At 44.1% G+C, this 26103-nt stretch overlaps 1 protein-coding gene across 3 annotated transcripts in view; it reads left to right on the top strand.

Annotated features, from left to right (window-relative positions):
• LOC137321733 (kelch-like protein 29) overlaps positions 1-26103 on the top strand; it is a 459448-nt gene that overhangs the window by 278499 nt on the left and 154846 nt on the right. For all 3 annotated transcript variants that reach the window (XM_067984319.1, XM_067984318.1, XM_067984320.1), the window contains exons 4-5: positions 20559-21089; positions 25126-25203. In XM_067984319.1, the coding sequence (XP_067840420.1) occupies positions 20559-21089; positions 25126-25203 (609 nt within the window). The remainder of the gene's footprint in view (positions 1-20558; positions 21090-25125; positions 25204-26103) is intronic.

The following is a 26103-nucleotide window of genomic DNA, read 5'->3' as shown; positions in this document are numbered from 1 at the left end:
TACATTGAACCTAACTATGTTGTGGTCACTATTTTCAAATTGTTCTCCTACTCTCACTTCAATTATTTGTCGTACTTCATTTTCCAGAACTAGATCAAACAATGCTTGTTTTCTTGGATTAGAAATAGATTTCATCTCCATGGTTTGCTGTAATGCACACCAAGAATTGAACCATTTCCCTTCCTATTTCTACACTCTATCCATATGGATTCTGTCTTAATATAACCCCCTAGAACATCTTTATATTCAAGCACTGTGATAGAATTCATTAGTAACTTTGCCACCCTATTCTCCTTTCTTCTCTCTCTATCTCTCCTGAAAATGTTATAACCAGGGATATTAAGATTCTGACCCTGTCCAAAGTTAAGCCGTGTCTCTGTTATGGCTACTATATCATGGGGTAGGAATTGGTATGCATTGCACCCATTTCTCGGGTATAAAACAGTCGCATTGATGATAACCCAAATTTAGCAGTTGGACGGCCCACACCCAATCTGCGTGTGTGTTCAGGCCACTGTTAAATTCATCAGGCCCATTTTTCAGGCATCCCTGGCGGCCGCCTAAAAAAGACGTTAGACTCCTTACATGTGTAAATGAGGGGTCCAATGCCTGTTTAAGGTCCCCTTGCCGAAATTGATATGGTGATGAGCAGAGCAGGAGCTGGGAAAGAAATCCAGAACATAGAAACAGGAGTAGGCCATTCATCCCCTCGAGCCTGTTCCGCCATTCAGTTAGATAATGGCTGATATAGAACTCAACTCTATTTTCCTAGCTTTGAGCCATATCGCTTGATACTCTTACCTAATGAATATCTGTCAATCTCAGTCTTGAAAATTTCAATTGACCCAGCACCCACAGCCTTTTGGGGAGAGAATTCCAGATTTCCACTACCCATTGTATGAAATTGTTGCTTGAACAAGAGGTTGCTAGGGATTATGATCATTCATGAAAAGATCGTGAGCAGCACTGCTTTATATGCATTCCAGTATGCTCTGCAACATGTTATATGCATTCCAGTACGCTCTGCAACATATATTTTAATTATTAGAATATATAAAGAGGTTGCATTGGTAAGTTTTATTTATTCTCTGGCAGTAAATTGCAATGTCACTGCTTAGTGAAATGATAATTTACACCAATGGAAGAAAAAAAAACAAAATGCATGTGAGTTATCATCTGACAATAGATCTCTCACTGTGGAATTCATTTAAAGGCCACCTACAATTCCAGGGTTTCTTTCCCATCTCCAGGTGGAGATTTACTTGTGCTAAATAGTATTAGTAGTGTGTTATTGCAATACTCATGAGCTTATGGGCTTGGAAAAAAAAACTACTAGAATTCATCGTCACCACTCTGTATTTGTGAAGAAGTCCAACCCTGATTTATTTGTTCATCTTTGACCTGCAGTCTGAGCAGCATTGTTAAAGAAATACTATATCGGGTTGGTTACAGTTCATGATCCTTGCTTTACTTATTTTCAAAACTAATCATCAACATTTCTCTAAATTTTGCAAGAAGTATATATTTCATTCATTTTGTGTTCAGAATTTTGCTCAAAGAGGGCCAACTAATAGAGTCCTAACATATTCACTTTTGCCTCCCAATTAGTTATGCATTCTACCAGTAAATATACTGTACAGGTTGTCTGGTCTAAGGTGGTGGAGCAAATATCTTTTGCATTTAAAATAACCAAACAGATAAGTATTTTCCTGACTATATAAAAGTCAAAAAAGATGGTATGCAGATCAGTAAGTTTTTAAAAAAGAGTCTTTTATTTAATTTTGAATTGGATTTTTAAGTTAGTGCCTGGACAAGTAAAGGTAACTCAGTACAAATATCTTGGAGCAGAACTGACAAGTAATAAAACCTCAAAGGCTGCCTGGATCAGAATAGAAATGTCAGCCCAATTCTTCAATCACCTGAGGAAAATCTGGAAAGATGCCAATTGTAGTCTGAACTCTGAACTTTGCTTTTGAGGACACAGAACCTACTTATCACTCAAGACATGAATGTTAAAGGAAGGCTATGAAAAGAAACTGAAGTTTTAGTTTGCACAATTCTCAGTATTTATTGACAGCATATGCCCAGGAACAAAACAGAAAAACAATGACCAAAAGTATTCTGCAGCATCTCCAGGTTACACAAAAACAATGTTTGAATATGTTTCATGGATGCCAGGTTTTCACTTGCCCAAGATAGGTTTCTGAGAAATAGTACAGAGAACACAGGAGATAGCAAGAACCAATCTGTGTTAGACTGACAATCTGTTGGAACAATTGAAGATAAATATTGGGCATGTGTTGCAGGGTACCCAAAGAAGTTCTCACAAACATGATTGTGTCAGGGGTGGTCATGGATTTAAATTGTTAATGGCTGTTACATCAATAACAACAACATACATTATATGTAGTACTCTTCTCATGTAGAAAGACATCTCAGAACCCTATAGAATAAGGAGAAAAGGAATACTATAGACACTGAGGCTGGCAAAAGGGGAGAGAAATGAAGAGGCTAGGATTGGGAACCAAAGGCACAGAGAGTTTTTAAAACAGGGAGGGAATAGGCAAAGTGGAGAGAACTGGGTAGAGTATCCAGAGGGCAGATACATAGGGGGGACTTTTAACCCCCCTCTCCCCACGACGGGCGGGAGATGGTCGGGTGGGATGTTAAAATTTCAAAAATTTTAAACCCGACCCCAACCTGCCACGAACGCGCCTACTTCTGGTTTAACCGAGGCGGGTTTGGATGCAGCCGAGTAACCCGCTGTCAAGAGGCGAGTCAGTGATTATAATATGTTAATCAGGGCCCTTTCATGAGATTTTGACAGAGATTTAAAATTAACTCGGGAAACTTGGCAGTAAAACGGAGGTGAGATTGAGCAGCACTTTGTGGGGACGGTTAAAGATCAGGTGTCCCTGTATGAATAAAGGCTCAGTTCTCACAGCTGCTTTCTCAGTTCCCTCTGGGAAACAGTTTGGCGAGCGTACTTGTTGTGACAGGTGTATTTGTACAGTTTGGAGGTGTTCACACAGAGAACATCAGGATGAGTGGCACCACGGCTGCTTTAGATTGGACTTGGGACAAGGAAGACCATCAGCATGAGCAGCAGCAAGGTCGTACTGTGGAGGGAGCTGCAGGTGGACAACAGAGAGGAGAGCAACAGAGGAGCTGAATACACAGGAGGCACTACCCAAGTAACAGGGTCTACAGCTTCCTTTACCTCTCTTGGAAGACCAATGCTTCCGGAGGCTCAGATTATCACATCAGGTGGTCACAGACATCTGCAGCCTCCTAGAAGAAGACATGCTCCCAGCTAGACCTGGTAGCCATGCGTTACCAGTGGCTGTGAAAGTCACCACCGCCTTCAATTTTTTTGCCTCTGGTTCCTTCTGGGGCGCTACCAGAGACATATCGAGGGTCTTCCAGTCAGCTGCACGTAAATGCATACAGCAGTTGGCGGATGGATTGTTTGCCAGGGCTGGGAGGTATGTAAGCTTCCCCTGCGACGACAATAACCAGAATAAGCGGGCACTCGGATTCACGTCTCTGGCTGGCTTCCCACAGTTACAGGGTGCCATCGATTGCACACAAGTGGCAATCCGAGCACCACCAGATCAACCAGGAGTGATCGTCAACCGCAAGGGATTTCATTCCATCAATGTTCAGCTGATGTGCAATCACGAGATGTGGTTCATGCAGATCTGCACCAGATTCCCTGGGAGCTGCCATGATGCTTTCATCCTGCAGCAGTCCAACATCCCCGACCTGTTAAGACCTGGAACTAGCATGCCATTGGCATGCTCAAGATTCGCTTCAGGTGCCTGGACAGGTCTGGAGGAGCCCTTCAGTACTCGAGAGTGAGGGTCTCTAGGATAGTCGTAGTGTGCTGCATTCTGCACAACATAGCGCAGCAGCGAGGACTAGAGGTGGAGGAGGAACAAAGCGCTCATCACTCTTCATCTGATGACAATTCCAATGTGTAGGAGGAGGAGGAAAAGGAGAAAGATGAAGATGGGGCACCCAGAGCCAGACCAGCTGCACACATTACTGCGCAGGATGCCAAGGATGCCCTAATAACTTGAAGGTTCAGTTAGTCACACTGGACCAAAGTAACTATTACATTGCTGCTGACCCTCTATGATTCTCCTCTTCATTGATGGCCCCCAGGGTTCTGCATCGATGTCCAGCTGAACAGAGCTTGGAGAGGAGTGCACCCTCCGACGCGGACTCTCCACAGCTATCCGTGCCACCACTCTCTGCTTGTGCTCACTTGTGAACTTTGACTCACCAGGTGAGAACCAACCTAACTGTCTAAGAGGGCCCACCAAAGTGCTCGTATCTGCGCTGGTGTCTGATAAGCATGTGTCCTATGACAGTGCACCCTCAGAAGGAATCAGCTCCTCTGAAGAAACGTCATCCAGAAGGGCCAAGGGCTGCTGTTCTTCGAGTGATGGCGCTAGAGGACAGAAGAGACGGATATGAATTAGTAATGGGAATGTAAAAATGTTACAACTTAGTATGATTGAGGTGATCATATTTCACTCGGTGCTGAAATCAAGTCGACATGACTAAGGCATATATGAGATATGGGTCGGATATATTTAATGCTGTCACCAGCCAACAGCGAAATCCGAGTCTCGTCATCCCCAATGGTCAGGGATGCTGAGATGCTGCTTATCTCCTTGGTCGCCTCCTCTGCAGATGTCAGCTGCACAATTTGTGGCAGACCAACTCTGGTCCTCTCCCTCACCCTTGTATTTTGTGCTCTCTTCTCCTGCAGGGGGGAATGACAGACCTATGAGTGGCTATAAGGCATATGTGCATCCGATGGATGCAGTGCATTCGATGAGGGTGACTATCAAGCAAATGCATCACGAATACCACTGGCATGTATTGAGGATGTGTGTTTACAATCGGGTGAGCTGACTGAGGTGGCATCACATTGCATAAGGATTGGGGTGAGTGGCAGTGGTGGATGGAAAATGGGAGGTGAGGAAGTGCCTAGAAAGTGAACGATGGGTGCTCTTGAAATTTAAATGGCTGTGAGGAATGATATGATGGAGTAGGCTTGATAAGGCAGAGTGAGAGGGGGGAGTGTGCACTACAAGATGTTGGTGAATCTGCAACTGCGCTAACCTTTCCCGACCTGGTTAAGTCATTAAACCGCTTTCTGCACTGTATCCAGGTACAGGGCACCATGCTCCTGCTGCTGACCTCAGCCACCTCTAACCACGCCCTCTTGGTCACAGTGGCAGGTTTCTTCTTGCCGTGCTTGATAAGATTACCTCCTTACTGCACCCAGCAATACATCAAATGACGCAACATTGAAGCGGGGCGCACCTTTTGACCGTCCTGACTCCATGTTTGAATTTTTCCGTCTCTGTACAAATGCTCCCAACTCCTCCAAATTCCATCTTTGCATTGGCCCTTTAAATAGTCGAGTTGAGATCGCGTCATGCGGGTGCGCATCATGACAGCTCACGCGCATTGGAGACACTAAACCCAAAAATAAAATGATAATTAGGTATCCATGTTGAAATCGGACATTCCCATGTGTCCCACAATCTTCTACTTTTCGTGATCGCCACCCCCCCCCCCCAACCCCGGCACCGCATTATTATCGGGCCGATAGTGTCTGATTGAATGATTGCCAGTGGTGGAGAGGAGGGGGTGAGTGTAGAGGAGAAGTCCAGTGTTAGAGGAATGGAGGGTGCATGCAGGGTCATAAGGCACAAGGTGTTCACTAAGATAGGAACATAGGAACAGGAGTAGGCCATTCAGCCCCTCGTGCCTGCTCCGCCATTTGATAAGATCATGGCTGATCTGTGATCCAGCTCCATATACCTGCCTTTGGCCCATATCCCTTAATACCTTTGGTTGCCAAAAAGCAATGGAATGAGTTCATGGAGAGAGTCAAAAATGGAGATGACAATTTTTAACGTGATATACTGGGGCATGAGGAACCATTGGAGCTTGGAGAGGGCGGTGGTGAATGGCGAGCAGACAACGACACACACATTGCATCAATGGAAGTAGCAAAATGTCGTGTATCCAGAACAATTAATGGAGATCCATTGGCCTCGATATCAAACCCCCCAACGACGGACGGGAGAGGGTCCGAGGGGTTTAAAAAGTGAAATACGCGAACCCAACCCGCTGCACACACACTTGCCGCCTTTTTTTACGGCGGCAGATGTCGGTTTGTCCGAGTGTCCCGCCTTGGAGAGGCAGGACGCTTAAATAACATATTTGAAATGGGCTCCCACAGTGCAATTGGGAGCCTGATTTAAAATTTAATTTAAATAAAAATCATTTAATTGCACTAGGTACGTTTATGTTCAAGAATTTACTAAGTTAAAGTCATTTTGGAAGAATAATAGTGTAAATTTCACATGATCAAATTAGTAGAATGGGAATATTTCACTGAATGTGTGAAAATTATAAAATATGGTACTTCTATAGTATGTGCAACCTGTGGAAATGAGTGCCCAAAGATTTGACCTGCTATTTTTTGTATTGCATTTTTTTAATGCTCTAATGTGTATCTACTAATGATTTTTTTTTGTATAAATTTAAATTTTTTAATGGGGGGAGGTGATAGAAACCTACAGACTGTTAAAAATAAATATATTAGCTTGGTTTAGTTGATAGTACTCTCACTTCTGTGTCAGAAGGTTGATTTCAAGCTGATTACCTGGACTTGAGCTCATAATCTAGGCTGACACTCCAGTGCAGCAGTGTTGAATGTTTATCCCGAGTGTGAGATGTTAAGCCAATATCCTGTCTGTCTGTTCAGATGAACATTTAAGATCGCATGGCACTATTCAAAAAGTAAAAAGTAAAAAGTTTTCTTGATGTGCTGGCCAACATTCATCTCCCAACCAGTACCATCTAAAAAACAATGAATTGACCATCTCATTGCTGTTTACGGGATGTTGATTGCACACTATTTGCCTACATAGTAAGAGTCACTGCACTTCAAAGTATTCAATATGTAAGTGTTTTGAGGTGTTTTTAACATGAAGAGGATACATAAATGCAAGTATTATGCTTTTTTGTTAAAAGTAAATCATATTAGTTCAAAGAGATTGTTAATGGCAACAATATTTTGATTTGGTTTCAAAGACACTGCTCAATTCTGATTTTAAAATAATGGATGTTTCTGGACATCTTGGGTGAGAGAATATAATAATGATGGATAATTCCTTCAGGATTTTTGAATATTCTCTAAACGAAGCACATTCTTAAAAATAGCTGATTATGAGTCGTGAGTAAAATTGCGCAAATTAGCACCATTGTTCTGTAAAGCTAGAGGGCCACTTTTTATACAATTCTAGATATTCCATGAAAAGAAAGTAATAGAAGTTCTGTGATGATTATGATAATGTATAATTTGTTGACCTTGAAATATGCCAAACATTTTTTTTATTCGTTCATGGGATGTGGGCGTCGCTGGCAAGGCCAGCATTTATCGCCCATCCCTAATTGCCCTTGAGAAGGTGGTGGTGAGCCGCCTTCTTGAACCGCTGCAGTCCATGTGGTGAAGGTTGTCCCACAGTGCTGTTAGGAAGGGAGTTCCAGGATTTTGACCCAGCGACGATGAAGGAACGACGATATATTTCCAAGTCAGGATGGTGTGTGACTTGGAGGGGAACGTGCAGGTGGTGTTGTTCCCATGTGCCTGCTGCCCTTGTCCTGATAGGTGGCAGAAGTCGCGGGTTTGGGAGGTGCTGTCGAAGAAGCCTTGCGAGTTGCTGCAGTGCATCCTGTGGATGGTACACACTGCAGCCACAGTGCGCCGGTAGTGAAGGGAGTGAATATTTAGGGTAGTCGATTGGGTGCCAATGAAGCGGGCTGCTTTGTCCTGGATGGTGACGAGTGTTGTTGGAGCTGCACTCATCCAGGCAAGTGGAGAGTATTCCATCACACTCCTGACTTGTGCCTTGTAGATGGTGGAAAGGCTTTGGAGATTCAGAAGGTGAGTCACTTGCCGCAGAATACCCAGCCTCTGACCTGTTCTTGTAGCCACATTATTTATGTGGCTGGTCCAGTTAAGTTTCTGGTCAATGGTGACCCCCAGGATGTTGATGGTGGGGGATTCGGTGATGGTAATGCCGTTGAATGTCAAGGGGAGGTGGTTAGACTCTCTCTTGTTGGAGATGGTCATTGTCTGGCACTTGTCTGACACGAATGTTACTTGACACTTATCAGCCCAAGCCTGGATGTTGTCCAGGTCTTGCTGCATGCGGGCACGGACTGCTTCATTATCTGAGGGGTTGCAAATGGAACTGAACACTGTGCAGTCATCAGCAAATATCCCCGTTTCTGACTTTATGATGGAGGGAAGGTCATTGATGAAGCAGCTGAAGATGGTTGGGCGAAGGACACTGCACTGTGGAACTCCTGCAGCAATGTCCTGGGGCTGAGATGATTGGCCTCCAACAACCACTATCATCTTCCTTTGTGCTAGGTATGACTCCAGCCACTGGAGTGTTTTCCCCCGATTCCCACTGACTTCAATTTTACTAGGGCTCCTTGGTGCCACACTCGGTCAAATGCTGCCTTGATGTCAAGGGCAGTCACTCTCACCTCACCTCTGGAATTCAGCTCTTTTGTCCATGTTTGGACCAAGGCTGTAATGAGGTCTGGAGCTGAATGGTCCTGGCGGAACCCAAACTGAGCATCGGTGAGCAGGTTATTGTTGAGTAAGTGCCGCTTGAAAGCACTGTCGACGACACCTTCCATCACTTTGCTGATGATTGAGAGTAGACTGATGGGGTGGTAATTGGATTTGTCCTCCTTTTTGTGGACAGGACATACCTGGGCAATTTTCCACATTGTCGGGTAGATGCCAGTGTTGTAGCTGTACTGGAACAGTTTGACTGGAGGCGCGGCTAGTTCTGGAGCACAAAAATTCAGCACTACAGCTGGGATGTTGTCGGGGCCCATAGCCTTTGTTTTATCCAGTGCGCTCAGCCGTTACCTGATATCACGTGGAGTGAATCGAATTGGCTGAAGACTGGCTTCTGTGATGGTGGGGATTTCGGGAGGAGGCCGAGATGGATCATCCATTCGGCACTTCTGGCTGAAGATGGTTGCAAACGCTTCAGCCTTTTCTTTTGCACTCAGTGCTGGATTCTGCCATCATTGAGGATGGAGATGTTTACAGAGCCTCCTCCTCCTGTTACTTGTTTAATTGTCCACCACCATTCACGACTGGATGTGGCAGGACTGCAGAACTTTGATCTGATCCGTTGGTTGTGGAATTGCTTAGCTCTGTCTATAGCATGTTGCTTCTGCTGTTTAGCATGCATGTAGTCCTGAGTTGTAGCTTCACCAGGTTGGCACCTCATTTTTAGGTACGCCTGGTGCTGCTCCTGGCATGCTCTTCTACACTCCTCATTGAACCAGGGTTGATCTCCTGGCTTGTTGGTAATGGTAGAGTGAGGAATATGCCGGGCCACGAGGTTACAGATTGTGCTGGAATACAATTCTGCTGCTGCTGATGGCCCACAGCGCCTCATGGATGTCCAGTTTTGAGCTGCTAGATCTGTGCTGAATCTACCCCATTTAGCACGATGATAGTGCCTCACAACACATTGGATGGTGCTCTCAGTGCGAAGACGGGACTTCATCTCCACGAGGACTGTGCGGTGGTCACTCCTACCAATACTGTCACGGACAGATGCATCTGCGACAGGTAGATTGGTGAGGACGAGGTCAAGTAGGTTTTGCCTTCGTGTTGGTTCTCTCACCACCTGCCACAGGCCCAGTCTGGCAGCTATGTCCTTCATGACTCGGCCAGCTCAGTCAGTTGTGGTGCTACCGAGCCACTCTTGGTGATGGACGTTGAAGTCCCCCATCCAGAGTACATTCTGTGCCCTTGCTACCCTCGGAGCTTCCTTCAAGTGGTGCTCAACATGGAGGAGGACTGATTCATCAGCTGAGGGAGGATGGTAGGTGGTAATCAGCAGGAGCTTTCCTTGCCCATGTTTGACCTGATGCCATGAGATTTCATTGGGTCCGGAGTCAATGTTGAGGACTCCCAGGGCCACTCCCTCCTGACTGTATATCACTGTACCGCCACTTCTGGTTGTTCTATTGCAAAAAGATGATTTAGAGTAGTCACTATCTTTGTGAACTAATAGCAAATATTATAATTTTTAACTGGATTTAGTAAATAGTTATGTCTGCAAAGCAGCATTTTCCATGTACCTTAAACTCAAAAGATTTTAAGTTTGAGCACATGAACTTTTTTAAATGTCTGAAACTCTGAAATTCTAGCTTTTGCAAATATCTATATTGCTAAATAGTGATATTGGCCCCAATATTTACGGGGAGGCTGGGAGAGAGAGGGGGATGGGGGGGACTTGTCGTGGCTGGGAAACCTGGAAATGCATGGACTGCGGAGGTCCTGCTGAAGTTATGGCAGAACCTCATTTGATCTTTTTTTTCTGTGTTTCCCGGCCAGCAGCATGGCAGAATGAGCGGCTGTCTGGCTGTTGGGCAGGAAGGCCTGCGGCATAAGACCGCAGCCGGGACCGGGAGAGGAGGGAGGGAGACATCGCTGGGGGGGGATTCATAAGAAACAGGAGCAGGAGTAGACCATACGGCCCCTCGAGCCTGTTCCACCATTCAATAATATCATGGCTGATCCTCAACCTCAACTCCACTTTCCTGCCCGATCCCCATATCCCTTGATTCCCCTAGAGTCCAAAAATCTATCTATCTCAGCCTTGAATATACTCAACAACTCAGCATCAAACAGCCCTCTGGGGTAGAGAATTCCAAAGAATCACAACCCTCTGAGTGAAGAAATTCCTCCTCATCTCAGTCTTAATAGGCCAACCCCTTATCCTGAGACTATGCCCCCTAGTTCTACACTCTCCAGCCAGGGAAACAGCCTCTCAGCATCTACCCTGTCAAGCCGCCTCAGAACTTTATATGTTTCAATTAGATCACCTCTCATTCTTCTAAACTCCAAAGAATATAGGCCCATTTTACTCAATCTGTCATCATTGGACAACCCTCTCATCCCAAGAATCAATCTAGTGAACCTTCATTGCACGCCTCTAAGGCAAGTATATCCTTCCTTAGGTAAGGTGACCAAAACTGTGCACAATACTCCAGGTGTGGTCTCACCAAAGCCTTATACAATTGTAGCAAGTCTTCCTTGCTCTTATACTCCAACCCCTTGCAATAAAGGCCAACATGCTATTTGCCTACCTAATTGCTTGCTGTACCTCCATGCTAACTTTCTGTGTTTCTTGTACGAGGTCACCCAGATCTCTCTCAACACCAACATTTAATAGTTTCTCACCATTTAAAAAATATTCTGGTTTTCTATTCTTCCTACCAAACTGAATAACCTCACATTTCCCCACATTATACTCCATCTGCCACCTTCTTGCCCACTCACTTAACCTGTCTGTATCCATTTGCAGACTCCTTGTGTCCTCCTCACAGCTTACTTTCTCACCTACCTTTGTATCATCAGCAAACTTGGATACATTACACTCGGTTCCTTAGTCTAAGTCATTAATATAGAGTGTAAATAGCTGAGGCCCAAGCACTGATCCTTGCGGCACCACGCTAGTTACAGCCTGCCAATCTGCCAACCCGTTTACCCCTACTCTCTGTTTTCTTCCGTTAACCAATCCTCTATCCATGCTAATATATTACCCCCAACCCCATGAGCCCTTATCTTGCGTAACAACCTTTTATATGGCACCTTATCGAATGCCTTTTGGAAATCCAAATATACTACATCCACTGGTTCCTCTTTATCTACCGTGCTACTTACATCCTCAAAGAACTCTAATAAATTTGTTAAACATAATTTTCCTTTCATAAAACTATGTTGACTCTGCCTAATCATATTATAATTTTCTAAGTGCCCTGTTACCACTTCCTTAATAATGTATTCCAGCATTTTCCCGATGACTGATGTCAGGCTAACTGGCATGTAGTTCCCTTTTTTCTCTCTCCCTCCTTTCTTGAATAGCGGGGTTACTTTTGCTGCCTTTCAATCCACTGGGACCGTTCTAGAATCTAGGGAATTTTAGAAGATCACAACCAATGCATCCACTATCTCTGCAGCCACCTCTTTTAGAACCCTCAGATGTAGGCCATCAGGTCCTTGGGATTTGTCGGCTTTTAGTCCCATTAGTTTATTTAATACTTTTTCTCTACTGATATTAATTGCTTTAAGTTCCTCACTCTCATTAGACCCTTGGTTTCCCATTATTTCTGGTATGTTTTTTGTGTCTTCTGCTGTGAAGACAGATACAAAATATTTGTTTAACACCTCTCCAGTTTCCTTATTCCACATTATAATTTCTCCTGTCTCAGCCTCTAAGGGACCAACGTTTACTTTTGCTACTCTCTTCCTTTTCACATACCCGCTGACTTAAAGCCGGCGGGATGAGTGTTAAAGAGCCAAATGTACCTCATTGAGATACGTAAGGCACTTTACCTGTGACAGATTAAGTAGTTAGAAGGATGTTTAACTTACCTGGGCGGCTTGCCCACCGCTTCTGATTCACGCCTGGTGAAACCAGCCGTGAAAGGCTGGATCAGAGAACAAGGAATAAATTAAACAAACAACCATGGAAGGAAGTGAAAACACTAAATGAACCTACCTTTGAAACCTGCTCCGATGTCCGATGTCTCCTGTTCCGATGTCCCCCTCTTCACCCCCCCCCCCCCCGATGTCCCCCTCTCCACCCTCCCGATGTCCTCTCAATGTCCCCCCCCCCCCCCCCACCTCCGGTCTTCCAGTCCAGCGCCACCAGATCTTCCATTCTTCCCTCTACCCCAGTCTTCCGTTCCAGCGCTGGATGACGTCTTGCTCTCTCTCTCTATCTCCCCCACCCCACCTCGCGTTGCAGCTCCTGACGGCAGTCAGCCTGTCAATCAGTGGAATGTATATTCATTGAGAGTTTTGAAATATTTCTTTAAATGTCTGCCACTGCTTATCTACCATCATATCTTCTAATCTAATTTCCCAATCTACCTTAGCCAACTCGCTCCTCATACTTATGTAATTGGCTTTATTTAAGTTTATGACTCTAGTTTCGGACTCAAGTATGTCACACTCAAACTCAATGTGAAATTTTATCATATTATGATCACTCTTCCCCAGAGGATGCTTTACTATGAGATTACTAATTAACCCTGTCTCATTACACAATACAAGTTCTAAAATAGCCTGTTCTCTAGTTGGTTCTACTCTCTGTCCCTTCCTGTGACGAGCCTGGAGCTCGCCAGGGTGGGGGTCGTCCTGGTGATTGCGGGTGGGGGTAGTCGTCCTGATGATTGCGGGTGGGAGGGGTCGGCATGGAGGTCCCGGGGTGGGGGGAGAGATCACGGAGAAGGAGGCAGATCACGGCAGGTTAGCTTGAGGGGCCAGAGGAACCACTCCAGCTCCTCCTGGCCCACAAGCAGTGCTGGATCCGGCCATTCTCACCTCCCTTCAGCTGCCGGGTTTCCTGAGCCCTGGGAAACCTGACCCGCAGCTGTTAAATCTAAACCACTGCTAAAATCTGAGGAACGCAGCCTCATTAACATTTATAATTACTGACCCACGTCTTGAGCGCAGGTTACTCACCCGCCCTCCAACCCGCTCTGGTTAAACCAGCAGTAGGAGGGTTCACTGCAGGTTGCGGTCGGGTTTCAGATATTTAAGAATTTAACCTCCCCCCTGCCTCTCTCCCACCTGTCCTGGGGGGGTTTAAAACTCCCCCCATTGTCTGTTTAAAATGGCTTCTATTTTTTTCATTAATGGTTTCGTCACATACATAGTCCTATAATCTATCAGTTGATCCATATTATGAACATTGCAGCTCTCTTTCCCTCATCTAGCTTTGCCTCCAAAATTCCACCCCTGCACCCCCCACCTCTCTTGCCCTGAAGGGGAGGTTGATTTAGGGATGTAATTTCTTGAGGGCTGGCAGCTCTCCACTTGACATCCTATAACTCATTGCACACTACAGATTGAGTCTGGAATCTTATGGGTCTGCAATGTCTTAATGCCACACCATGTAGTGCATTTACCCACCCAAGCATAGCTTTATTGTAAACTATCTAATACCTTGAAAATTAAATTTTATTGGCATTGTGCCACTGGGAAGTTTCATTTGCAGTATGGCCTCTGGCATGATTGAACTTTAATGGTATGCAGACCATATGCCATGTTTTGATAGAATTTTTGCTACCAATGGTTATGGATGGGGACAGAAAGGGTTAGAATGTGTGATAGAACTGCTCGTAAATATCTGGCTCCAGATCAGACACACCCATAAAAAAATTGTTTAGCATCTGTAATAGATGGCACTTTAAAATGTGATATATAATGTGTGGAATATGGCAAACACTCTCAACGTTTTTATATAAACAGAGATACAAGGGCAGATTTTTTTGTCCATCCTTTTTTGTGCTTGGGAGCTGTACATTCCCCAGGGGGCAACAGTCAAAAAATACACAATGTTATCTGCATATTATTGTGATATTGAAAATGGTGCTCCAGTTTTTTGGAGTGTGTGTGGAGCTGCATGTGCCTCAGTTATATATGGTTAAAGTTGCTTTATGGGAGGTGGCATAAATTATGCAGTATTATTGATATTTAAATTTATATTTTTAATATAAATACATATCTACAAAACCATGTCCCTTGTGGGATAAAGGGTGTTTAACAGCCTTATTGTAATTTTCCTAGATTTTAAAAGTTGTTTTATTTTTCAGATTTGAATCATCTGGTGACTTTTATCTTTCTTGCGCTCTGTATTCTAACTCCATCTGCCTGCCTTGGCTCCATATCCCTTAATACCCTTGACTAGCAAAAACCTATCAATCTCATATTTAAAATTATTAATTGAGCTAGCATCTACTGCATTTTGCGGAAGAGAGTTCCACACTTCCAACACCCTTTGCATGAAGAAGTGTTTCCTAACTTCTCTCCTGAATGACCTGGCTCTGATTTTAAGGTTATGTCCCCTTGTCCTAGACTCACCCACCAGCAGAAAAAGTTTCTCTCTCTCTATCATATCAATTCCTTTCAAAATCCTAAAAACCTCAATCAAAACACCCCTTACCCTTCTATTATCCAGGGAAAACAAGTCTATTTTATGTAATCTCTCCACATAATTTAACCTTTGGAGCCCTGGTAACATTCTGGTGAATCTGCGCTGCACTCCTTCCAAGGCCAGTATATTGTTTCTAAGGTGCGGTGCCCAGAACTGTAGGCAGTACTCTAGATGTGGTCCTACCAGGGCTTTGTATAGCTGTAGCAAAACTTCCTCCCTTTATATTCTAGCCCTCTAGTTATAAAGGCAAACATTCCATTAGCCTTTTTGATTATATTTTGTACCTGACTACTACATTTTAGTGATCTGTGTATATGGACCCCTAAATCTCTTTGGCCCTCCACTGTTCCTAACTTTTCACCATTTAAAAAATACTTGGATCTATCCTTTTTTGGTCCAAAATGGATGACCTCACACTTACCTGCGTTGAAATTCATCTGCCACAGTTTTGGCCCACTCACTTAATCTATCAATGTCTCTTTGTAATTTTATGCTCCCGTCTACACTTCTTACTATGTCACCAATCTTTGTGGTGATCGGTAAACTTGGATATATGGCTCTCTATTGTGTTATCTAAGTCATTAATAAATCTAGTGACTAGTTGAGGCCCCAGCACAGATCCTTGTGGGATACTACTTGTCACTTCCTTCCAACTCGAATACATACTCATTATCGCTACTCTCTGTCTTCTAACGCCTAACCAATCTCTTAACCAGGTCAATAATTTGCCTTCAATTCTATAAGCTTTAATTTTAGCTAACCATATCTTGTGTGGAACCTTAACAAATGCCTTCTGGAAGTCCATATAAACTACATCCCTGTCTACTACTTTACTTACTTCCTCAAAAAATTCAATTAGGTTCATTGGACGTGGCCTACCCTTTACAAATCCATGTTTGCTCTCTCTAATCAGCTCAAATTTCTTTAAGTGCTCAGTCACTCTGTCCTTAATTGTAGATTCCAATAACTTCCCCACAACAGATGTTAGACTAACAGGTCTATAATTTCTTGGTTTCTCTCTCACGTCTTTCTTAAATGATGGAGTTACATTTGCAATTTTCCAATCTGAAGGGACAATTTCTGAATTGAGACCGCTTTGGAAGATTATGGCTAAAGCATCTGCAATTTCCTCACCTACTTCCTTTTAAACCCTGAGGTGGAAATCATTAGGTCCTGGGGATTAGTCAATCTTTAACGCCATTATTTTTTCTAGTACTGTTTTCTTGCTTATGTTAACTTGAATGAGTTCCTGTCTTTGATTCATTATTAGTTTCCCTAGAATGTCAAGTATATTATCCTCTTCCTCTACTGTGAAGACTGACACAAAGGGGGTGATTTTAAACCCCAAGGGTGGGTGGGTTGGGGGCAGATGGGAGTTGAAAATAATTGTTTTTTGGGTTGCGACTGCAACCTGTCTTTATTTCCAGATTTCATGTAGAAGTACAGGCATCCCACGGGGAATGCAAAGTCCAAAGATTGCGACGCAAAAAAACAATTATTTTCAACTCCCATCCACCCCCAACCCACCCGTTCTTGGGGTTTAAAATCACCCCCAAAGTAATTGTTCAACAAGTCTGCCATTTCCTTATTTTAAATTGCAATATTACCTACACCTGTTTTTAAAGGGCCCACATTACCCTTGACTACCCATTTTCTTCTAATATAATTGTAAAAACTTTTTGTGTTAATCTTGATATGCTTGCAAGTTTCTTTTTGTATTCATTTTTGCAGCTCTTACTATCTTTTTGTCTTCCTTTGCTGTTCTTTATATTTCTCGCAATCTCCTGGATCTACACTATTCTCTGTACTTTTGTATGCTCTTTCCTTTAGTGTTATGTTATCTCTCACCTTTTTTGTCGACCATGGCTGATTTATTTGTTAAATAGAGTTCTTGCTCCTTAGGGGTATATACTGGTGCTGTATTAAGCTTAATTCTTTTTGAACACCTCCCACTGTTCATCTGTAGTTTTAACCGATAACAGTTTTGACCAGATTGCTGTCGTCCATCTCTGCCTCATCCCGTTAAAGTTAGCCATACCAAAACCTAGAATCTTAGTAACTGTGTTACATTTCTCTTTTTCAAACCTAACATTGAATTCGATCATATTATGATCACTGTTAGATAAATGTTCCCTTACTATTATTAACTAAGTTTGGCTCATTACTCATTACTAAATCTAGTATGGCCTGCCCTCTTGTTGGTTCTAGAACATACTGCTCCAGAAAACTTTCTTGAATGCACTCAAGCAATTCGCTAACTTTCTGACTTGAGCTACTCTGCTATGAAAATTAAAGTCTCCCATTAAAACAACTCTGCTTTTGCTACAAGCCTCTCTCTAATCTGTGAATTAATACATTCTGCCACTTCATTGCTGCTATCAAGAGGCCTGTAGACACCTTCCGTTACAGTCTTAAGTCCTCGCTTATTCCTCAATTCTAACCATAGAGTCTCTGCTGATTGCTTTCCCTTGCCTAAATCCTGTCTTACTAATGTTGTAATAGTATCTTTAATCAAAAGACTACACCTCCTACTCTTCCAGTTTCCCTATCCTTTCTAAATCCCTATAACCTGGAATATTTACCTCCCAATCATGACCAGCTTGCAGCCATGTCTGAGTAATGGTCACCATGTCATACCCTCTGAGCTGTATTTGAGCCTCTAATTTACCCAATTTATTTATTATACTCCTGCGTTAGTATATAAAACTCTTATTTAGGGAACAGACCCAAACCTGTCATTCTGCCCTGTTGTTGTCTTTCTCACACCGTTTCTTATTTGTCACTTCTGCTGTAACTACTTTAGTTATTTTAGTGTTCCCTTCACCTGGAGTGACACACTAACACGCACACACTATCCTATCCTTGCATCTCTTGCTAACATAATTGGGGGGGAAAGCACTAGTATGTGTCATTTTTTTCTTGACTAAAATGAACAGCATTATACCAGGTTCCATTACATAATCAATGACATACTATTGTTTGCATCAATTATACCATTATCATTATAGAAAGTAAAGAAGGGAGCTTCTTTAACAGTACTTTTATGTAATTTTTTTTTGAATGCCTAACGTTTGATTTGACTACCAGCTTTCTCAAAAAGAATGTACTTTATTTGGCAGCCTTGTGACTATTGTGACAGAAACTCTAAGGGTAAAGCATTGATTTGCTTCAAAAATTTTAGTGATCGCCCATATAGGTTTATTTGTTGCTGGTTCAGAGGACATGCCCAACATATTAATAGAATTGCTAATTTATATAAAATTGAACATTAAAAATGTCTTAATACACTTTTGAAGCATCAGGTAATTTATAGGGCTCGATTTTAGGGTCGGGTTTCCTGCGGGTCTCCAGCGGGGGGGCCCCGAAAATCCCGATATGAGGTCACGTGACCGGATCGCGCCGCGATCCCGACCACTTCCGGGTTCCCCGATGACGTGCGGGGCTGCGTGCGTGGCCCCCGCTGGTGGGAATCCCGCAGGCAATTAAAGCCAGCGGGGTTCCACTTGAGAGTACTTACCTTGCTTGTTGAGGTCAGTTAATGAGCTGAATCAGCTGTCAAAAGAGGAAGTGTGGGATTTTACCTGCATCGCAGACTGTTTCACACACTGGGGGAAACAGTCTCTCTCCAACCAGGCGTGTTGCAGCCAGCAGCCTGTGGCAGCTGCCAAGGTGCACTCCACGGGGGAGAGCCCTCACCCACGCAGGAGGCCACCGCGTCACATAGGGCAACCCCTGCCCCCCACCAAGCCAGAGGACAGACCGACACGAAACCGCAGCCCCAGTCCGAGGAACCACCCACCTACCCTGCACAACCCCTCAGACCAACACCTGCCAGATGGGTGGTGCGTGGACACCCTCGGAGGATGAACAGCATGACCAGCCCCAGCAGCCTCGCAGTCCACGCGGTCCGCCGCAGAGATGTGGAGCCCCCCAACACGGTGTTGTTGCACGCCCACCTGCACAGCAGGAGGGAGGGCTACCGCAGAGAGAGACGCATCGCAGAGGGCACTACCCTCGCCACATGGTCCACAGACCGAGGCGAAGCTCCCTGGACCTCTCCGAGCAGCAGTGCACACGGAGGCGCAGATTCGCTCGACATCTAGTCGTGGAGATCTGCAGGCTCTTTCATGCCGAGCTGCTCCTGGCTGGCCCCAGCACCAAGTGCTTACCTGTCGCTGCCAAAGTCACCACTGCCCTCCACAACTTCTCCTCCGCATCCTTCCACGGTGCAGCCGGCTACACCGCCGATGTCTCTCAGTGGTCTGCGCGGAAGAGCCCTGCAAATACACCTGCACCTACTCTGCAGTAACACGATGGGTGGCATCAGTGGTGGGTCCTCATAGTGATACCCAGGAGCGGGCATTATTGGACACAACAGACAGGATTCGCGGAGACATGGCAGTGGTGGTGCCAATATAATGTGTGATGTTTGTTGCTCTGAAATTCAATATAGGTAACACCCATGGCAAACCCTCCGACACCCTTGTGCACCCCCTTCATGCTCACGAAACATTTGCCTTACGCTGCCTACTGCACATATGTGATGCATGCCCTGTGGCTGCAGCACAGGTGGTGGCAGGTTGAGTGAGGCTGGCCGTGAGGGAGATGCACGAGAGGGTGAGTATGGGATAGAGCCATGAGATTGTATGAGGATTGGGTCGCGTGTTAGTGGCAGGATGAGTACTGGCGAGGTGAGTAGGTGGAGGTAAGGTGAGGATGGGGTTTGAGTGGGTATGAGGGGTGATGTGACAGAGTAGTGTTGGCGGTGCCAAAGGAGATGTGGGGTTGGGGCAGTGTTGTGGCAGATGGAGTGTAGGGGAAAGACTTCGTGTTCTCACTGTGGCTGACCTACTGAGGTCATTGCAGCGCCTCCTGCACTGTATGCAGGTGGGCGATATGTTGGTTGCGCAGGTGACCCCCTCTGCCACCTCGAGCCAGGCCTTCTTGGTGGCAGAGGTTGGCCGCTTCCTCCCGCCCGCCGGGTGGAAGATCTCTGTCTTCGCCCTCCTCCTCACCCCATCTGATGATACCTGGGGTGAGGCATCATTAAACTGGGAGCAGCCTTCCCCCTGGGCTGCTCCATGCTGAAATTTGTTCCATTGGTTGCAGCATCTGTCAGTGGAGGACTGCCCCTTTAACTAGAGAGCCTCCAGCTGACAGATCGTACTGCGCATGCGCAGCCCGCCCAACGCGCAGACCAGCAGCGTGGACCCCGGAGGAGCAGGTAATTGATTCCTATTAGTGTGTTGCCTGCTACGATCGCGCGGGCAATCCACTAATTTCACCGAGCGTGTTGACCACGCTCCCGAAACCCAACCCGCCGGAAACCCGCAGGCCTGGTAACATCGAGCCCATAGTGTTTGAAGATTAGTGAGAAACTTCATAGATCCCGGTTAATGGGCATGATCGTAGAATTGAGTGAATGTTGGAGAGAGGAAAATGGATGTTTAATTATTGTTTTTTTTTAAATTTCAGGTCCAGCATCATGGATCCCTTCAGTTGCCGCGGTCAGCCAGCCTGCCCTAATAACGCCCACGTATGGGATGGCGCCACCAGCATTCAGCCAGGCAGTCAATGTTCAAGCTCCAGTGATCGGAGTTACACCCACAATGCCACCTCCAGTTCCCCCTCAGCTTCCACTTATGACAGCACATTATCAAGTACAACATCCTTCACAGCCTTTAACCAACATGGTTGTGAATCTGCAGAGTCAGCCTTTGTACACAACTAGTCAGCCGATTACCATGTCCCCTCTCACTGAGGTGGGTCAGGTGTCTCAGCCTGCCCCTAGCACAATAGGGAATGGTCACATGAGTTGTCCCATTCTGCATCCATCTGCTCTGCCCTCAGCAGCTCTTCCAAGTAATGCTCAAGGAGTCAATGGGCAGGTTGCTTCCCATCTTCCTTTAAATCCACCTCAAATTCAAGACAACAGAAATGGTGTGCAGATGTTAAGGACTGTTGGGATGGGAAAATACGAGTTTATGGACCCCTGGCACCCGAAAGGTAGGTCCAGTTAGTTGCTTTATTGTCCATTTCAGTGTGTATGCATGTTTCATTGATGCCTTTTTATTGTTGATTTGTTACTTCATGGTCTACAGACTTGTAGAAGAAGGTGATAGTTTAAGAAGTTGTATTTTATGCAGCTCCGTTTACTTATGACACTTAAACCATTTTTGAGATAATTAAATGATTCTTTTGAAACAATGACTCTGTAGGCTGCCTTAATAAATGTCTCCTAGTTATAATTGTTCCTTCCTGTATCAATCAAATAATTCAGCAGGTATTTGAGATAATTGGCAAGAAGTATCATTTGCGAAATATCAGGTCTCATTACCCAGGAAGAACAATGCTGCTATTTTGCAATTTTTAATGAACTGTCTTTGTAACTGCACAGTTTGTTATCCTAAGTTGGATAACTAGAATTCCTGACTAGCCTTTGCCAGCTACAAGTGCATATCTGTTACACCACTCACTGCTTATTTAAATGCAGAACTTAATTGGCTGCATGGAGTTCTGTTGAGTGCTTTATAATTTGCAATAAGGTCAAGTGTTCATCAAGGAACTGAATCTGAAACAGCAAGTGATTAGGTCTTCAATGGGAAAAAAACTCCTGCACATTCTAAATTCTGAATCTTCAGAGTAAGTCTTTGGCTATTGATAAAGTACACAATCAAAGGAATGTATTTGCTGAATAAATACTAAATGAAAATCACTTTGTACAGATATAAAGAAGAAACAATAATGCTGGAAATCTGGAATTATAAACAAAAAACAGGAGAGATGCACAGCCAGTCAACCAGAATCTAAAAGAGAAAGATTAATTTTTCAAAGCTGAAATGTTAGCTTATTTTTCTCTTTAAGATTGTTCAAATGCTTTGAATTTCCAGTATTTTCTGTTACTGTTGAAATACTTTGTTGCACTAGATGTTTCAACCTTTGACGCAACAATTTTTAAATCTTCCTGTATGTCCTTATTCAGTTTTTATTGTCAAGAGTTTAATATACAGTACAATGAAGCAGCTTGGTTTAAAAAAAAGTGAGACCAGAAAGAACCTATTACACATTTCTTCCTGTTAATCCATCATTGTATCTACACTATAATACTTTTCAGTTGAATTGGTTGGAAGCTTTTCCTCCATCAGTCTAATAGAAAATCAGTCATTTTGGCAGTTCTCAATCATTTATGACATTAACAATAAACAACTACGTGCATTTATATAGCACCATTAACATAGAAAAATGTCCCAAGGTGCTTCAGAAATAAATGGATGTTGAACCAAAGAAGGAGATATTAGGAAGGAGATATTAGGAAGGGTGGCCAAAAGCTTGGTCAGAGTGGTGAGTTTTACTGAGGGTCTTAAAGGAGGAGAGGGAGATGGAGAGAGCTCAGGCAGGGAATACTAGAGCATGGCATCTTGGCAGTTGAGGGCACGGCAGCAAGTGGTAAGGCGAAGGGAGAGAACGATGCAAAAATGACTGAAGTCAGAGCAATGGAGAGTTTGGGAGGCAGGAGGGGGTGGGTTACAGAGATAGGGAGGGGCAAGTCCATGAAGGGATTTAAAGAACAGGATGAGAGTTTTAAATCGGAGGTTTTGGGGACAGGGAGCCATTGCAGGTCAGCAAAGATAGGGGTGATGGGCGGGCTGTTTTAATTTTGTGTAAAATAACAGCTGCAGTTGGGTGAAGCAGTGAAGCAGTGATTGAGTTAATGCTTGAGTATTGGCGGTGGTGGTCATGTTGATTGGATAATGTGAAAGAGAGCTATTATTTGGTGCATAGAAGTACTGTGGAGAAGGGACAGACAGAATAGAGAAATCATTATACTGCTGTCAGTTTTCGGTTTTTAAAACACCCTCTTTCCTTATGTTTATGATATTAACATACTACAGATGCAGAACGTATGTGAGTGACATTCCTCGGCTATTGTTACCAAGGTATTAACCCATTGGTTTTAAATCACTTAAATTTATTTTAAAAGAAAACACATTAAGCATTCATTACGTGCATAGTGTAATTTGTAGCCTATAAATCAATTATTGGGGCAATCTTAACCACTGCAAAGCCAAACAAATTATCATCTTATTTATGCAGTTTGGCAGAAAAGTTTTAAAATATTATAAGAATGTTTGGCTGATCTGCATTTAAAATATAAATTTCTGATGAAATAACCAAGAATTTGTCTCCAACACAATAGGCAGTTGTACGATGTGGAACACTGGTTGCCAAAAAAAATCACTGAGTTGCGTCTGTTGAAATCATATGTTTGAGGATTTGTGAGAACTATTGAATTTGGACTGAAACTAAGTGAGAGCGACAGAGGAGAAAATATTGTCCACGGAGATTGATCTCACTGCTGACTCCAGTCCATCTTGTTTGAGTTTAGAAATGATAAATGTATTGCAGGAATTACCAGGATTAAAACCTTACCTTGGTCATAACCTCAAGTATTTGTCTGAAAATCACATATATAATTTAAAAAGAATAAATTTGAATATAAGGTAACCTTTTGAACACATTCAATAAAACAGTTGGCCTCTCAACTGGGACAACCATCTTCACATATTCGTGAGGCAGTGTAGAAGTTGATGGGACCGATTTTCCTATTTGTCCCTGGGGACATGAATGCACATGTCCCCAGGGACAAATGTCAGGAAGAAGAGGTGGAGACCCATTTTGCTAGGTCCCCACCTCCTTTACACTATCAGGGATTTTTCTGGGGCTTCCCTGCGGGATGGAGATGGGCTTGCGCCTACTGGACATGCTGGCCCATCACAGAGATGTAAATGAGGCAGGAGATAGCATTCCTGGCCTCCCACCTCTTGTTCCTGAGACTCCACCCACAGGTCTCCCCAGCACAAGGATGCTTAGTGAAACCTGACACCCTCTTTGGACTTCTCTCGGACCCCCACAGACTGGTCAGTGACGATCCCAGGGGCAGGCTGATGACAGAAGGGCGTGTATATTAATTGCAGTTTAAAACCTCACCAGGCTGAGTTACACCACTTAGGATCCTCCAACAGCTACCAGAAGGCCTCAATCTCAGAATCCCGATGCGCAAATCAGGCCTGAGAAGCCTGCAGCTGCCCTTAAAATTCTTACTATTTTTCAGGGACAAGATCCAGCCAGAGGGTGGGCCTGCTTCAATGGGGGGTGGGCAGGGGGCCCCAAACCAAGATAATTGTGGGGCCGGACACTTCAGGTGCGCCACTTCTGACCAGCACCAGGGCAGGAGGGGGTTGGGTAAGGAAAATGTGCCCAATGATGTCTTCACCTGGCTTCAGCTTACAGTAGCCCTTGTTTTTTTTTAAATTCAGCATTTGACTTTGGAATTAGAAAAGGCAATCTGCAGGTATTTGCAAAGGTTCGAAGATGAAGTTGGGTTGCCAGGGACACCCCATTACTAGACTGCCAGTAATCAAATGTATACAGAGGATATATTTTTCTTGCCCTTCCATTGGACTGCCAGGAATTCAATTATCCCTCTTCACCTCATACATTGACAGTGCATTTTTTCACTTCCTTTTTCTCCCTCCTCCCCCATCCAAAATGACATGAAATATGGATTATGGCTCACCATGAGATTGCTGGTTAAGATCAAATAAACTGTTGCCTGTTGCAAATTCCAGCCCATTTCTTGTCAGAACAGATATGACATTTGAATGTATTAAAAAGATAACTTTTGTTTTTGTTGTTGAATCAGCCAGCTTTTATTAGTGTGGTTTCAGCCACTTGCCATAACAGTGGGAAGCTAATTTCTGGGACAAAGAAAATAGCGATGCATGTGTGTAAAGAGATAGCTTGATCCTTTGTAGATGAACATAATTTCTTTTGTAAAGGGATTGATCCATGTGTTTGTGAATTAACTAGAAATGGCTCAATATGGATCACTTCAGGTTTTCTGTATAGCACAGTTTAGCGCTCATCTCTAACTAGGTAAGAACATGTGGAGTTGATCATGTGACAGCAATTTAATGACCTCATCACAAAATAACTCTGAGTAATTTGTGTCTTTTGACTCTGCCCTGGAAAATCTCTGGAGGTGATCGACGCGAGTCCCCTGTCAGCACCATGGACCAAGCTCAGCCCAGACTTGACACTACGGAGGAACTTCAAACAGGTGAGGTGTCTTTAGCTGATCAGGGCCTTCTGGGGACTGAGTCTCCAGCAAATTGCTTAGTTTGGGTAGTTCAGGTTGTCAGCCGTGAGCTGCCATTAGCAACCGTACAGCAAAGTGGCCGTGAATGGCCTGTGGATATGTTCCGTGACGTGCTCCTCATCGGCATAATTTGGCACCTCAAACCCAGTGGTTCCTCTTCTTGTTTGGCCATTTGTCCAGTGTGCAGTAACGATAACTGCCAGTATAACTTCCTCAGGAAAGATTGGATAGATCTCAGAAAAATAGGTTAGAAGTAGAACTCTGCCCTTCCATGCTTGAGAAATAAAAGGAAGATTAAACCTATCTTGCTTGCTCTCGCTTACATGGGAATTTTGACGGCAAGAGATTTGGCTTTCATAACCGAGCCTCTCATCCTCCCCATCTAAATAGTTTGCTGTCCTTAAATGTTTTAGCCGCAGTTAACTGCCAGGCTCAGGAAGCAAAAATCTACCCATTAGTTTCCATGCTACTTTTAGACTATTATAGGCACGAGAACATCAGTTCTGGAATTCAGAGTGTGCCTACTAATTTTTTCTCCCCACTTCCTCCCTCCGTCCCTGGTTATTCCAGGTAAGAAGTTAAGAAGTCGATGCTCCGAGTTTTGCTGTGATGATGAGTTGGACCTAATAAAAATCAGTTTCTAGCCACATGAACCCTGACTATGTTAATGAGCAATCCAAACCTGAGCAGAGCTAGAGATATCTTTAGAAACTGCTGTCCTGCTAAAATATTATTCACCTGGAGCAGGATACAAAAATGGAATTATGCCCTATGCTATCACCGGGATCTACAGGCTCATGGCATAATAGACATGTGCCCAACGTATTTTCACACATGAACTGGATTTAATTGCAGTTTAGC

Source organism: Heptranchias perlo, chromosome 5 (genome assembly GCF_035084215.1).
Source record: "Heptranchias perlo isolate sHepPer1 chromosome 5, sHepPer1.hap1, whole genome shotgun sequence".
Classification (NCBI taxonomy): domain Eukaryota; kingdom Metazoa; phylum Chordata; class Chondrichthyes; order Hexanchiformes; family Hexanchidae; genus Heptranchias; species Heptranchias perlo.
This window is presented reverse-complemented; position numbering and strand designations above follow the sequence as displayed.